The following is a 15725-nucleotide window of genomic DNA, read 5'->3' on the forward strand; positions in this document are numbered from 1 at the left end:
TTAATACATATATTTAAACCAAAAACTAAAGGTTGACATACTGAAGACTTAAAACCATATCTAAATATCCTAAAATTTTTATTAAAAATATTATAAATGCGTGCCAGTGACACGTAGGAGAGTGCTGAGGAGTGTTGTGCTCGGCACCCCCTATGTTGTGCTTGGCACGGCGTGTGCCACTAGCATGTCCATCGTTGGGTAATATAAATTTAGATATTTATTCAATTAGAATCTATTCGTATAAATATGACGATTTATTAGGTTTTAAAATAACTAGATTTGATATGATATATTTAATTATGATAACATTAATATGCTATTACTACAAATTATATTTATTTATTAAGAATCCTAGTTTGCTAATTATACAATAAGCATATAATAATTAATCTCTTTTTATATAAAACAGACAATGATTAAATATATATGCTTTATAAATAAAAATATAAGTATAAACAAAATCTAATTATACTTATATTTTGATTCTTACTCTTGCTTGATTAATTATACGTAAAATAATCATTGAATATTCAATCATGTATTAAATAGATAATCTTACTATTTCATTTTATATACATAATAATATATGTTAAATGTTAAAATTACATAAATATGAGCATGAATTGAAATATATGTTACGATTCAGCTAAGATAAGGCTTGGACTTGACCAACCCGCTTCGAAGGAAATAACTTTTGCTTTGGAAGAATAAAGATTTTTGGCAGTCGCGTTCGAACGCCAGGAAGTCGCGTTCGAATGCGACTTCGAATGCTTGCATACGTTCGCAAGTAAAAGAACGTATTTAGTGTGTTTGAACGCCTACACACATTCACAAATACAGAGAATGTATTTAGCGCGTTTGACCCGTGTTCGAACGCGATCAGCGATATGCATTGCTCTAGGGCTATCTTTTGATTGTTTTGCTTGTTAGGTTAGCCTCTAAATATGTGAAAGACAACCTGATTGAACTATTGATGAATTATTGAAGTTTTACTTTCCTATAATCTTTTTCTTCTAATTGCACCCATCATTGGATGTTGTTTCCTTCCACTTTCAATATGACCGTGCCCACTTGCCTCTCAAGGATTGGTCCACCCTCTACCCCTTCGTCTAGCTTAATGTTCTACCCCACCATCGCTGCCATTACCACCCCCAATACCTAACCATTATTCCATCTTCCATTAATCATGTCCATTTTGCTACCATCTGACCAACAGTCAGTATTTCTCTTATAACTTCTGACCTACACCTCCAATCGACGTGATTACGGTTTTGTTGGATCCCTTACTTCAACTTGTCAAAGTCTCATATCTATTGGACGGCTAGATCATCCGCAGTTCTTCTCGAAAGTTTCCCCTAGATTGGAACTGAGACTGATCTTGAGTTTCATTCGCAACTTCATCAAGCCGGATGTAACAATATACATGAATTTGACTATAATTAATAAAACTATAAGTATTAATCAAATAATAATATAAGATAAAGATATATATATATATATATATATATATATAAATATTACTAATTATAATTATTTACTAATTGTACTAATTATGTTTAATTAGTAATCATATTAGTGAGGATATATCCTTAAAATAACAGCCTAAACAACCTAACTTAAATTAAATTAAGTAAAATTAAAACAAAAATATAGAAAGAGAACCAAAAGAAGTTTAGAAAAACTCTTGGTAATGCTGTCTCAACCCAGCGCTGCCACTCAGCACTGAGAAAGATTGATATTAATACATTTATAATTTTTATATATTCAAAAATAGAAAAATTTGCGTATAAGACCTTGTCTTTTAATGGAATTATGGTTTGCACCCTGCATTTCCGCTATTTGCAAATCGAGCCATATAATTTAGTTTATATGTGCAGAAAATACCGTACCGTTAGATCAGTTAGTTAAATTTAACCAAATCTTGAGTTAAGTTAACTATACTAAGAAAATTATAAAAATACTCTCAAGTCTCAACCAAGTTATACTAAGGGCATTTTAGTCATTCTAGAAATAAGGATATTTTAGTTATTTTAGAAAAAATATCTCTACTTAATGGAATATTCTGATGGTATTAGTTCAAATTTAACCAGGGTGTTTTCTGCACATATTTGTTATATCATAAGACTCGATTTATGAATAGTAAAAATGTAGGGTGTAAATCACAATTACATTATAAAGTAGTGTTAATATACAAATTTCTCTCAGAAATAATACGTGGTTTTCTTCATATTGTAAGTTGAAAGAATGAGATGCATTCTATTTAAAATCTAGTGCATGTGCTCGTACATTTAGGGTCCTATATGCATTTGAGGTCCCTATGCTGGCCTTATAGGGCTACCACACCTGTATATGACCTTTATCTGACTTAGGTCTTTATATAGAGAGAAGCGTCTATCTTCTATAATTTATTCAAATCTTTCATGTCTTTTTTGATTTTCAACTTTCTTTGCTTCCTACATATTGATGCAGGACAACGTCTTGATTGTAGAGTTGAGAAGTAGGAAGAAATAATCAAACCCGTGGAATCCACCAATCGGGGTGTCGGAATCCACCGACGTTGGAATCCACCAACAAACACTCAATAGGCAAAAACTCTCAAAATGTTTATTAACCCCATAAAAGATGATTACAAGTCTTTATATAGGCAAAATAAAGTAAAAGACAATACGAAAATAGCCCTAGAAGGTGACTAGTCACAACCCTTGTTAAGCCAAAATGCCACGGGTGCAGCCTTTTTGTGCTTACGAGAATAAACGTGATGAAAAGTGGTATACCCACCAACTCTCCCGGGTGGAAGAAACTCGACCCAGTCGAGTGACTCTGATAGTACTCCAAAATGTCAGGGTTAAGCTGCTGTAACTGCTCGCGAGTGATCCACGTACAATCAGACTCTGGTCGCCCGTGCCATCGAACGAGAAAACGGTGAACCCCTCCTTTTGCAATAGATGTTATTTGATCATTTAAAATAGCGTCTATCTTTTCTTGTGATGTGGATTGGAAATGAGAAGTAGTAGGTGGCACAGCAGGGATGTCTGGAAGGGTAGTAGATGTAGCATAGGGTTCGGTGGGGATGTGCATAAGTGGATGGTAGGCTGTTAGATCCTCAATATTAAAAGTACAACTAATGCCATAATCAGGGGGAATATCAATGACATAAGAATTAGCACTGACACGTTTCAGAACTTGGAAAAGTCCTGCACTACAGGCATGCAACTTCCGAACAGCTCCTGAAAGGAATCGTTCGGGTCTGAGACGAATCATAACATGATCTCCAATATCGAACTCCTTGGCACATTTGTGCAAGTCGGCATGTATTTTATACTACTCGCCTCAATTCGCTTAGTGATCTCTTGATACAAAGAATGAACATGATGTGCAAATGCTTCGGCAGACACAGAGACTCTAGAATAAGATGACATAGGCAACAGATCTAGAGGTTTGCGTGCTTTAAAACCATGAACAACTTCAAATGGGCTCATGCCAATAGACCTATTAATGGAGTTATTATATGCAAATTGGGCCATAGGAAGAATGGCATCTTAGTTTTTGTTATGATTACCCACGAGATAGCACAAAAGATTTCCAAGACTACGATTAATGACCTCGGTTTGACCATCGGTTTGAGGATGATAGGCAATAGAAAATTTTAATTTTGTGCCAACCATGTGCCATAAGGTTTTCTAAAAATAGCTCATAAAGCGAACATCCCAGTCGGAAACAATAGTTTTTGGAAGACCATATAACTTGACGATATGGGCAAAGTACAATTTGGCCATTTGTGACACATCAGAGGTCTTAGCACAAGGAATAAAATGGACTATCTTGGAGAAGCGATCAACAACCACGAGAATTGAATCATGTTTTCTAAATGTGCGAGGCAATCCCAGGACAAAATCCATACTAACGTTCTGCTATGGGTGATCAGGCACAGGTAACGGAGTATAAAGTCCAGTGTTTGTTTTCTGTGCTTTGCTACATTGACCAACTAATTTTGCGACGTCACATTTGAGACTTGGCCAATAGAATTAGCGCTCCACTTCCTCAATGGTCTTATCACGTCCAAAATGACCTGATAGGCCACCGGCATGGATCTCCCAAACAAGGAAATCACACACAGACGTATGGGGAACACAAAGCTTGTTAGTCTTAAACAGGTAACCGTCTTGGAGGAAAAAACTGTCCAAAGCTAAGTTCAAATCAGTTAGCAAAGTGAGAATGATTTTGCCGAAGTCCGGACAAGTTGTATAATTCTCCTTCATTTTGTCAAACCTAGTGACTTTGATGCTAATGGCAGACAAAAGGTTAACTTTTCTGCTAAGCGCATTAGCCGCCTTATTCTTAACTCCAGCTCTATGTTTGAGTACAAAAGTGTACTCCTGTAAGAACTCGATCCAACAAGCATGTCTCGAATTTAGTTTCTTTTAAGAATTTAGGAATCGAAGAGCTTCGTGGTCGGAATAAAGCACGAATTCATGCGGAAGTAAATAATGGTACCAATAGCGTAAAGCTTGAATAACCACATAAAATTCCTTATCATAAGTGGAGTACTTTTGTTTAGCCTCATTTAGTGTTTTGTTGAAATAGGCAACAGTACGGCGTTCCTAGCTAAGGACACCGCTGATCCCGATGCCTGAGGCATCACATTCCACCTCGAAAGCTTTAGAAAAGTCAGAAAGACGCATTATAGGTGCTATTGTCATTTTCTTCTTAATTTATTCAAAAGCCTTATTTGCTGCCTTACTCCAATGAAAATCTCCTTTCTTTAAGCAAGCAGTGATCGGCGACATGATAGTACTAAACCCTGGAATGAAGTGACGATAAAAAGTAGCAAAGCCATGAAAGCTACGCACATCATGAATATTTCGTGGTTCTGGCCAATCAACAATTGCCTTGATCTTCTCAGGGTCAGCGCATACCCCTTCTGAAGTAACCAAAAATCCTAAGAAGATGACTTAATCGACAAGAAAATAACACTTCTTCCTATTGCCATAGAGTTGAGCAGTACGAAGCGCTAGACAGACTTGACGCAAATGGTCCAAATGAAGTTCTTTTGATCGACTATAAATCATAATGTTATCAAAATACATCACAAGAAATTTTCCTATGAATGGGCGAAGCACTTGTGTCATAACACGCATGAAAGTGCTTGGGGCATTTGATAAATTGAAAGGCATAATCAGTCATACAACTCGTCTTTCGTCTTAAAAGCAGTTTTCCATTCATCGCCTGGGCGAATTCGGATTTGTTTGATAACCACTTTTAAGATCGATCTTAGAGAAAATTGAAGCTCCCGCCATCATATCAAGCATGTCATCAAGTCGTGGAATAGGAAAATTATATTTGACTGTTATTCTATTGATGGCTCAACTATCGACACACATACACCAGGACCCATTCTTCTTTGGCGTGAGCAAGGCAAGCACAACACAAAGGCTTAGGCTCTCGCAGATGAAACGCTTCATAAGAAGTTCATTTACCTGATGTTGCAGTTCAGCATGTTTTATTTGGAGCTCATTCGATAGTGTGGCAAGTTTGGGAGAGACGCTCCAGGGGCAGTCAATTGCATGTTGGATATCGTGTAAATGAGGCAATTGGTCCAACAGATCATCCAGGAACACATCTTGAAACTCATTTAGTATAGGAGCAGATTCGTCGGATGATGGAGTGAGGGTAATGCTCCCAACTTCACGAGCCACCAAGGCAAACACAATAGAGCCTTGGTTTGCTTCCTTTTCAAATTCTTTAGAATTTATTTTGTGCAAACCCTTTTTACTTGGAGCATTTTCTTGTTATCTTTATTAATTATTTTAGGGCTCATAGGATTTATCTTAATCTTTTTGCCTTCAAAATTGAAAGAGCACAAGTTGGAACGCCCAAAAATAGTTACATTATGATCAAATAACTAAGGGCGGCCTAAAATGATATGCCCTACATTCATCGGCACAATGTCACACCACACATTTTCCTTATAAGAAAGGAATGTGATAGGAACGAGGCATCTCTCATTTATAGTAATGGAAGAATCATTTACCCAAGATACCTTATAAGGATTTGGATGAGATGTAGATTTTAACGCCAAGCGAGATACAGCACTAGAAGAGACGACGTTAATGCAACTCCCACTGTCGATGATGACTTTGCAATCTTTAGTCCCACATTTAATGTAAGTGTGGAATATTGCATTCCTTCGCCAATCATCGGTCTCCCCGGGTTGCGTCAAAACGCAATGAATGACACCAACAGTATGGTCTCTATAATCATGATCTTCGTCACTATCTTAGACATCATTAAGGTCAGGTTCATAAACTTGTTCATCGAGCTCATTTTCCCAGATAGTGTCATCCTATTCCCCAAGATAAAGGCCCTTTCGAGGACAGTTTGAGGCTACATGACCAACTTATCTGCATTTGTAACATCGACAAGGGTCATTAACAGGTGCAGTTTTATGGAGGGGCCCCTTTCCTTTGTTAGGTTGGGCAGGTGCGGCAGTTTGGGTAGTTCTAGTAGGTATCGATGGTGGTGGAGCTTTTACGCCAGCAGGTGCGTAACTGGGAGGGGTGCGCCCAATTGGTCGCCAAGGAGGTAACCTCCCGGAAAACTAACTCTCTTCGAATGTCGTCGTTAAGGCTACGCCTAAAACGACTCAGTATCATCCTCTCATCCTCCACAATATTACACCTCAGTATATATTCCTCAAATTGAGAGACATAATCGCTCACAGGCCTATTTCTTTGTTTAAAATTATTCTATTGATCCAAAAGGTCATCAAGATAAGAATGTGGCAAATATTTTTCTTTTAATTTTTCTTTCATTTCATGCCAATGAATTATGGGAGGTTGGTTTCGTCGCACTAAAAGTTGTTCTATACTTTGCCAAAACAGTTTAGCTCGGCCGACTAATTTCATTTAGGCAAATCTAACGCGTCAGTTTTCTGGTAGATTATACCACTCAAAGAAGTGGTCCATCTCACGAAGCGAGTCAGTAAATATAGCAGGATCTAAGCGACCGTCAAAAGTTGGGGCATCCATCTTAATATTTTTTCTAATTTGATAGTCATGGTTTTGAGATTCTCTAAAGATGACATTGCCTCTAAACCCCCTATTAGTATGGAAATCAAATATATCTTCACGATAATTTTGCCTATGGGGTTCTCTCTCAGGACCTCTCTCATGGTGAGGGTAGTATGGAGCCTGTCGATGGGTTTCGACATTAGGAGCGGCATGCGTGGCACCCGTGTTGGATGCACCGACGTCACTCCTGGTTTCATGTTGGTCACGACCCATCTCAATAGCCTCAAGATGAGCATTGAAGTCGTCCAATCTAGTCGTAATGGTTTCAATGGACTCTTGTAAAAATCGACGAAAATCTTCCATGGTATTGGGTTCCATAACAAACTGGGATGAAGGGTGAGAGACTCTCCTACCACTACGAAGGTTCATATAAAGTGTATCTACCACTAAAGAAATGAATGTAATAAATGAATGATGACATGCAAGCTAAGAAATCGCATCGACCAATAAGGGAGTAATAACAGAATAACTTACAACCACTTATGAAGTTTTCAATAGCCAGTCAGATTCAATAGAAAAATTGCAAACCAGTAGTACAAGCTCCCGAGATCGAGATGGGGACTGCAGATATGTCAAGACTTTTCCTCTAACCTAACTAGTTCTACCGTTAATATTAATTTTTTTTTTGTAACAAACAAAAAGTAGGTAGGTAATAGCAGGCTCAAGTGCTTGTTGAAATGAAACAAATGAATTAAGCAATGTAAATAGGTAGGGAATAAGAGGCAATAACAGGCTCAATATAGTTATGATCGACACCAATAGAAAGACAGTTGTTATTTTAAGACTAACAAATAACATAAAGAAAGGACAGATGTTACCGAATGTCGCACGTCCACTGAAGATGGTGGTCGTGATAATGGTGGCCGAAATCTGACAACAGCGGCTGTGGCGACGGCTGCGGTGGTAGGGACAGCGACGGCGGTAGGGAGCTGCAAGAATGGCAGCGGCGACTGCGACGATGCAGTGGCAGGACTGCGCAGGGGCTGCAGCGGTGGCAGTAGTAGAGCGGCGGCGGCGGCGGCGGCGGTGGAGATAGGCTGCGGTAGGGGCGGTGGAAGTGGCAGCAGTGGTCGTAAAAGCAGAGATAGTTGCGGATGGGCGGCTGCTGTAGGAAATTGCAGTAGTGGGTGGCTGCGGCAGCAGTAGCCGCAGCAAGGGCTGCAGTGGCGGCGAGCAGCAATAGGGGAGGTTGCGGTGAGGTGCAGCGGCAGGGATGATTGCGATGAGGCTGCAACAGTGGGTGGCTGTGGTAGGGACTGCAGCGGCTATGGGGGCTAGAGGGGCAGTGGTAGGCAGCGGCAGTGTTGAAAATGGTGGCACGGCAGAGCAAGGGCCTTGGAAATCAATAGTGGCGTCGTCCGTGGAGGTCGGCAGCAGCGTCGGTAAACAGAGGAAGATGGGATGATGGATGTGAGTGACGGCTGGGGCTAAAGAGGAGGAAGATGATGATGGGTTTGGATTGGGTTGTAGGTAAACGGGTCAGTTTTGGGTAGGTTTCTACCGATTCACTAAGGCTAAAAGATGGGCTAGGTTAGGCTGGTGGGCTTAGTTGGTTAGTGGTCTTTGTGTTTTGGAATGAGGAGAGATTTAAGCTAGTGGGTTAATGGGTTTAGGTTTTGGGTTGGTTGGGATTAAATTAGGAAAGTAGATAAGATAGGTATTTATCTTAAAATTAGGGGAACAAATTTTCAAAAATTATGAAAACTACTCCCTAAAATTGTGGAAACTAATCCCTAAAATTGTGGAAACTAATTCCCAAAATTATGGAAACTACTCCCTAAAATTATGGAAACTAATCTCTAGAAATTAATCCGAAAATTATAGAAACTAATTTCCTAAAATTAAGGAAAGGTAAATAAGGAAAAGAAAAAAATATCTTCTAAAATTAATTTTGAAATTTTCGAAATTCAAAATTAAAGATAAAGATGAAACAAATAAATTAAATTTTGAAAATTTTTTTTTCTCTCTTTTTTTTTTCTAGAGAGCTCTTTCTTTTTTTTCTCTCTTTTTTTTCAGAGAACTTTTTTCTTCTTTTTTTTTAATCTAAAACGGGGAAAGAAAATTTATTGAATAAAGCTTACTTGTGATTATCTCCTTGTGTGGAGATTTGGTGATGGTAATGGTTTATTGTTTTCCTCCTTGAGGGTGATCTCCTCGCGTAACTCGGATCCGGATCCTAATGTTATCGGGCGACGGATCTCGTAGCGATCTGGTGTTCGTGGAGCGATTGATCTGACAAAGAAAAGATGAGGCGCTATGTAGAATCCAGGCAGTGGAGCGTCCATAAACTAGGAAACAATCTGCTCTAACACCAAAGCTGATGCAGGACAATGTCTTAATTGTAGAGTTGAGAAGAAGTAGGAAGAAATAATCAAACTCGTGGAATCCACCGACGTTGGAATCCACCAACAAACACTCAATAGGCAAAAACTATCAAAATATTCATTAACCCATAAAAGATGATTACAAGCCTTTATATAAGCAAAATAAAGTAAAAGACAAAAGACGAAAATAATCCTAGAAGGTGACTAATTACAATCCTCGTTAAGCCAAAGGGCCATGGATGCAGCCCTTTTGTGTTTACGAGAATAAACGTGATGAAAATTGGTGTCCCCACACATATTCTCACATATGGGTTCGCATACTGATTATTGGCTATGCAGTCCCTTGACCGCCACATATTATGACCGCCTTTTAGAACATTGATGAAATATTATGGAAAAATGTCTCTTCTATCCATAAAATGATGTTTTGTAGTTGAACAGTCAATTGCATGTGTAAAAGATAGCAATTTTTCTCTTTAAATTTTTAATTTTATTCTTTTTCTAAAGTCTGATGCTAATGGTTGTGGATATGGAGAGGAAAAGTTGAAGAGTTATGAACCAGGGAGTCAACTAGCGGAGGATAAACCTACCAGACAGATTTCTCTTCTTAATTTCTTATGTTAGTTGAACATGACTGGTGTTCTCATCTTACACTATTGGGTAATGAGACAACCTGGATATAAAGTTCAGAACAAATTTTGAGAACCAATATCCTTATTTCACTACTAGAGATTGTCCTGGATAAGGATCTCATGTTTTCAGTTGGAAATCGAAAGGTATGTCGGGTCCTTTATAGAGAAGACATATCATAGATATTTGTAATTGAGCATATATCATATTGGGGAGGACAATAGTATTTCATTGCTGCAAATATGGAAAATTGGAATGCCAGGATTATACTGTTTTTTTTTATGAACAGGATTTTACTGTTAAATTTTACCATTTATTAACCAGTAAGTGTAATCTGTGATATCTGCCACAGGGTAAACTACTAGTTATGCCTAGTGATACAACATCTGCAATTTATAGCACGACTAGTGAGGGCATGTTGAATGAGGTGAACATCTACTGGTATATGCTGTTGTATTAGCTCTTAAGGCAGCATCTAGATATCTAATTGTTGTAGAGCAGCTGGTGATTTCTTTCTTTCTGTCATCTAGTAACCTACTATCCTTGAAATATTAGATGACTATATTATCATCTAATATAGATGTCCATGTGCTTTATGATTTTTCCAATAGACACTGCTTGTTGAATGGCAGGCCGAATATTAACACTGGAATTTATGACATTATCATAGTTTGTTCTCCTTACTCTGTTCTGCTCTTCTAATAAGAAACTTAATGAGGAATTATTAATTGTTGGTGGTACTAGCCTAACCTTTTTTCACTCGTTATGAGACCTGAGAAAAGCATTCTAACAGTTTCGCAAAGCAACCCTTCTTTTTGTCACTTAAAATAGTACTTCTGAAAGATATTTTTGCTTTAAATTTGCTGTTGTACCTTTGGCAGTTTGTGAAGAAAATGATGACCTCATTACCCTACACTTGCCAATCACAAAGCCCTTCTCCCTACTTTGACCTATCACTTTTTCGGTATGATGAAAAGGTATGGATTTTAGTTAATCTTTCTCTTTTTGCTGTCCAATATTGGTTAGTTTAAGTTTCAGTAATTGCCATTATTGGCACCATGCATCAAATTAAGAAGGCTTTTCTCTGTGATTCTTTAATTATTGGATTTCCAATTGATTTTTATAGCATAGGATGCTGTTTTTGATGTGCTGCTCAAATTTCAGAAGTTCATACCTACAATGTTAGATTCATTTTGCGGATGTCTCAAATGTTTGAATTCCTTTATGCAACTGACAAGCATGAAGTATTTACCTTATCCATGCCATGAAATATTCAAATATGTATCTCTCAGTTCCTTTTTGCTCCTTCTAGACTTTCAGCTTTGCACACCCCTACTACCTACAGTACAGTAGATGGGTATGTGATTAGTCACCCCTTACTGAGACTAAGCTCAATAATGCGGAAGGTCTAAGGAACACTTGCCACACTTGTTTACTCCTTATTATTGGCTTTTATTAGGTAATACTAAATCCAAGTCCCCTAATAATGGGAACAGTTAAATCTGTTTTGGTAGCATGAGTCACCTTAAGCATAAATTTTATAAAACATAATTACTCCTAATTAATTGCTTTTATTAGGTTATACCAAATCTGATTCCCCTAATAATGGCAGCATTTAAAACTATGTTAGTAACATGGGCCTCACTAAGCATAAATGTATAAAAACTTTGCTTAATAACAGAGCTGATATTACTCCTCATTTATGGCAAAGATCTAATTTTTTTTTCATTAAATTTTTTCCTACTAATGGCAATATGTAAATATGTTTGTGTACCATATTATTAATTTCTCCTACCATCACATGGGATACATTTGGTAACTTGAGCAATATGTCAATTTATTTAAAAGATTTATCCCCAAAATATCTTTTCTCAAAACAACCTTTGCTTTAATTCAAGAAGTCCATCGTCTTCTTCCAAGAGATCTAATTGATTTCTCATTAACAAACTATGAAGGTTTTTCAAAATCAAAACCACCAACACACCGAATGTGTGTAGTCACTCCTAAGGAGTTTAATGTACAAATAGATCTCACTAAGAAAAAAAAAGAGAAAGAAAACTTGTCAAGTGGGGACTAGATTGCTTTATTTTATATCTTTTGATTTATCTTTAAAACTCTTGCTTCAATATGAAATATGAACCTCTTTTATAGGCTCGAGAGGGCTCTTTTCCGTTTAAAATAATTTGAAGCAATGAAGACTATTTTACAACACCTTTTAGATAGATAAAATAATGAAATTGAATTTTGTGGCCAAAAGATAATTTGTAGATATTTGAGTTGTCTTTCTAAGATGACAAACAATATTTTGAGATGCGGCTGCGGGTGGTGGGCGGCCACCCTATCTCCTAGCGTCTAGGTGGAAGGCGAGTGAGAAGGCAATCTTGCATTTTTAATATAAAAAAATAAAAATAAATAAATAAATATATATAATATACATTATGCATTTATAGAGTTATATGTAAGTTGTAACCAATATAGTATATACAAAAAATCTAATAGTGTACTACACCAAAATACTAAATAACATAATCACAATTCAAATAACAAGTTCACAACCATAATGTTAATATGACTGGGATTGAACCTAGTTGTCTCAAGCGGAATCATTTTTGTTTTCCAAAAATAAAGGTTCTAGCTGTCGAAGTTGCGTTCGAACGCCTGCATACATTTGCAAATACAGAGAACGCGATTTGCCAGTTCGAATGCGAAAAAGCCGCATTCGAACACTTGATCGAATGTCTACATGTGTTTGCAAATACAGAGAATGTGTTTAGCCTGTTCGAATGTGCCCCGACATTGTTTGAACGCACTCGATGAGAATGAATTATTTCTAGGGTTATTTTTAGTTTATTTTGCTTGTTAGATTGGCCTCTAAATATGTAGAAGGCAACCTTATTGTGGTTATTGAATGAAATAGATTTCTTCCACCATTATTCTCCTCTCCTCCTTGTTCCTTCCTCGGCTTCGTTGCCTCTAACCCCATTGACCGGCCTACCACCCTAGACCCTTAGGGGAGGCCCTCTTCTCCCTCTTCTTCTACTCTCCTTACCGTCGTATTAACCCCATCCATCATCCGTAACCTTCTATCTCCATCAATCCTATTGGTGCCACCCCATTACTGTTGGTTTACCACCACTATATTTCACCTAGAGTCTGTGCCTCCACCCACGGATCTCAATTCCTTAGATCTTCCGACCTTCATATACTATTTCGACGATATCTCTTGATCTAGACATCTGATTCGAATGAAATTATATTTATCGGAAAGCTCTTTACTATGGCTACAACAGAAAATTTCACATCGATCCAACGGTTACCACCATCGAAAAATATCTCGAAAACTCGGTGCAAGTTTCTACCCAAAACTAGTTGTGAGTCGGATCATTGGATCAACCCTTTCTAAGGGGAGATCATATCAAATGTCCATAATAAATAACATAAATGTATAATCAAAGATTTAAAATTATTATAACCATAAGTTCCTAGTAACAAGTTCACAACCATGGAACCCAGTTTCGGCAGATTTCGTGTCGAATTGGCCGACCTTGCTTGATACAGGTGAGGGTGGTCGGGTATGGGTTATATTCGATCGTATCCGGTTCCTCTCTCTTTTCTCTCTCTCATTTCTCATTTCTCTACTCCTACCTAATCCACCGGTGCCCAAGCAGATATTCGGCTTGACGTTTGGTGACGTTCTCCGATGAAAATTCGACGATCTCAACCATCGACAACCTTGGGTGAGTGTTTTTTTGTTTTTTGTTTTCTTTTTCTTTCTTCTCTCTTTCTTCTTGTTTTTCTTTCGGCGATCTCCGACGAGCCTTATCCCTACTCTCTCTTTCTTCCTCCCTTTCGCTCTCTCTTAGTCTCTATCACAGTTATTATAGCAGATTTTTTTGTTGCAATAACAGTGACAGAGGAAGAGAGAGAGGGAAAAAGAGGGAAAGAGAGGGAAAGAGAAGTAAGAAGAAAAAACTTAAAATCATAAAACAATTAAATTTGCCTTGTGTAGTAAGAGAGAGGGGGATGAAGAGAGATAGAATTTTATTTTTTACGAGAACCAGCTTGGTGCTTATCAAAGTTTTGAATTTTGAGTAAGTTAATATATATTTTTTAAGTTTTTTTGGCTTCATATGTGAGTAATTTTTATTTTTCTTATTTTTTCTAAATTTTTCTAAATTATTAAATAATATTTAGAATTTTAACGTAATTAAAAATGATATAAGCTGCTGATACGGCTAATCTGTATTATTTTTTCGAACGATCGATCCCGATCCTAATATCGAGTTTTGCAACCTTGTTCACAACCACAAGAAATAACATATTATCAAAATTATCAAGTTAATTACAAGTTCACAATCATACCATAAAGGCTCTCTTCTAATCTTCACAATCTATTGGAGGATCTTTGTCTACCAATACATTCTTATCAGAATCATCATCAAGCTCTAGCTCAACATCATCCTTATCATTTGTTTTTTTATTTGACTCAATTAATTGCTTTTCTAGAGAAGTGGAAGGACTGCTATTAGTAGTAGCTTGAGTAATATAGTGCTCCTTTATCTTAAATATTCTTCGGCTCGTGACGCTTGTATCATCATCTCCTAAGTTAACCCTTTACCTAGAACGGCCTCTTGCTCTAGATGATAATTGTTTAACCATGTCATTGCATTATTTCTTTGATTTGAAGTGACTGGATCCTTCTCTTTTGCTATCTTTCAATCCTTAATTCTTGCATTAAATTGTATATAAATAAGATCATTCAACCTCTTCACTTTAATCTATTTCTCTTTTTTGAATGAATCTAAAACCAAAGTCTAAATTAATTTGACAATAAAGTTCATCAATTTAGCTTTGTCAATATAATATTACAATGATTAATGATATATTACCTATTCAAAGGAGCTCTAATTTTTTTCACATCCTAAGGAGCTACATGTTAAATTAAGAATCTTAATCACCATATTTTTCAAGTAGGGCAGTGCCTCCATTTACACTCCACTAATGAGCTATAACCATAAAAATTAAAAAATAACTTAGTAACATACAAAAAGTAGTTGCTAATGACACTTGCTTCCAAAATTAGTTTTTTAGGATAGTAGAACAAACCCTCTTTCCGTTTGCAATTTTTGACCATTTGCAACTTAAAAATTCATCCAAAATAAACGTAAGCTTTAATATCTCTTTCTCCAAAAGACTCTGCATTGTAAGAAATGAAGTGACAAATTTTGTAACCCTAGGTCTTACGATCTTCCTTTTGTGTGAATTAATGCATCAAACTCAATGCCTTGTGATGTCCACAAATAAAGACACTAACTTCTCTCCCATATTTTGTTGAGCCTTTACTCATTCATTGGATATCATCTCTAACATCAAATTTATACAGTGAGTGACATAAGATGTCCAGTATATACAAAGATATTTTTGTTTTAGCAACTATACGACTGCTAAATTAGCAGCAGCATTATGAGTCACAACTTAAAGCATATTTTTCTCCCACTTCTTTAATGTCCTCAACAACAATATCATAGATGCATTCACCTACATGTGAATGTTTTAAGCAATCAACTGAACGTAGAAAACTATCCTCAGCTCACAATTGACATATAAATTCGTAATGCTTCTTCCTCTTCGATTTGTCTAAGCGTTAGTCAAAATTGAACAGCCATTTTTCTTTCATGCAATTATATACTTCTCTAAATCA

General features: G+C 36.9%; 1 protein-coding gene across 1 annotated transcript in view; it reads left to right on the forward strand.

The window, feature by feature from the left end:
- LOC140788454 (light-mediated development protein DET1) overlaps positions 1–15725 on the forward strand; it is a 48244-nt gene that overhangs the window by 19414 nt on the left and 13105 nt on the right. The window contains exons 10-11 of the mRNA XM_073137704.1: positions 10377–10451; positions 10906–11001. Of these exons, the coding sequence (XP_072993805.1) occupies positions 10377–10451; positions 10906–11001 (171 nt within the window). The remainder of the gene's footprint in view (positions 1–10376; positions 10452–10905; positions 11002–15725) is intronic.

Source organism: Typha latifolia, chromosome 5, assembly GCF_019914945.1.
Source record: "Typha latifolia isolate L0001 chromosome 5, TyphaL0001v2, whole genome shotgun sequence".
NCBI lineage: Eukaryota > Viridiplantae > Streptophyta > Magnoliopsida > Poales > Typhaceae > Typha > Typha latifolia.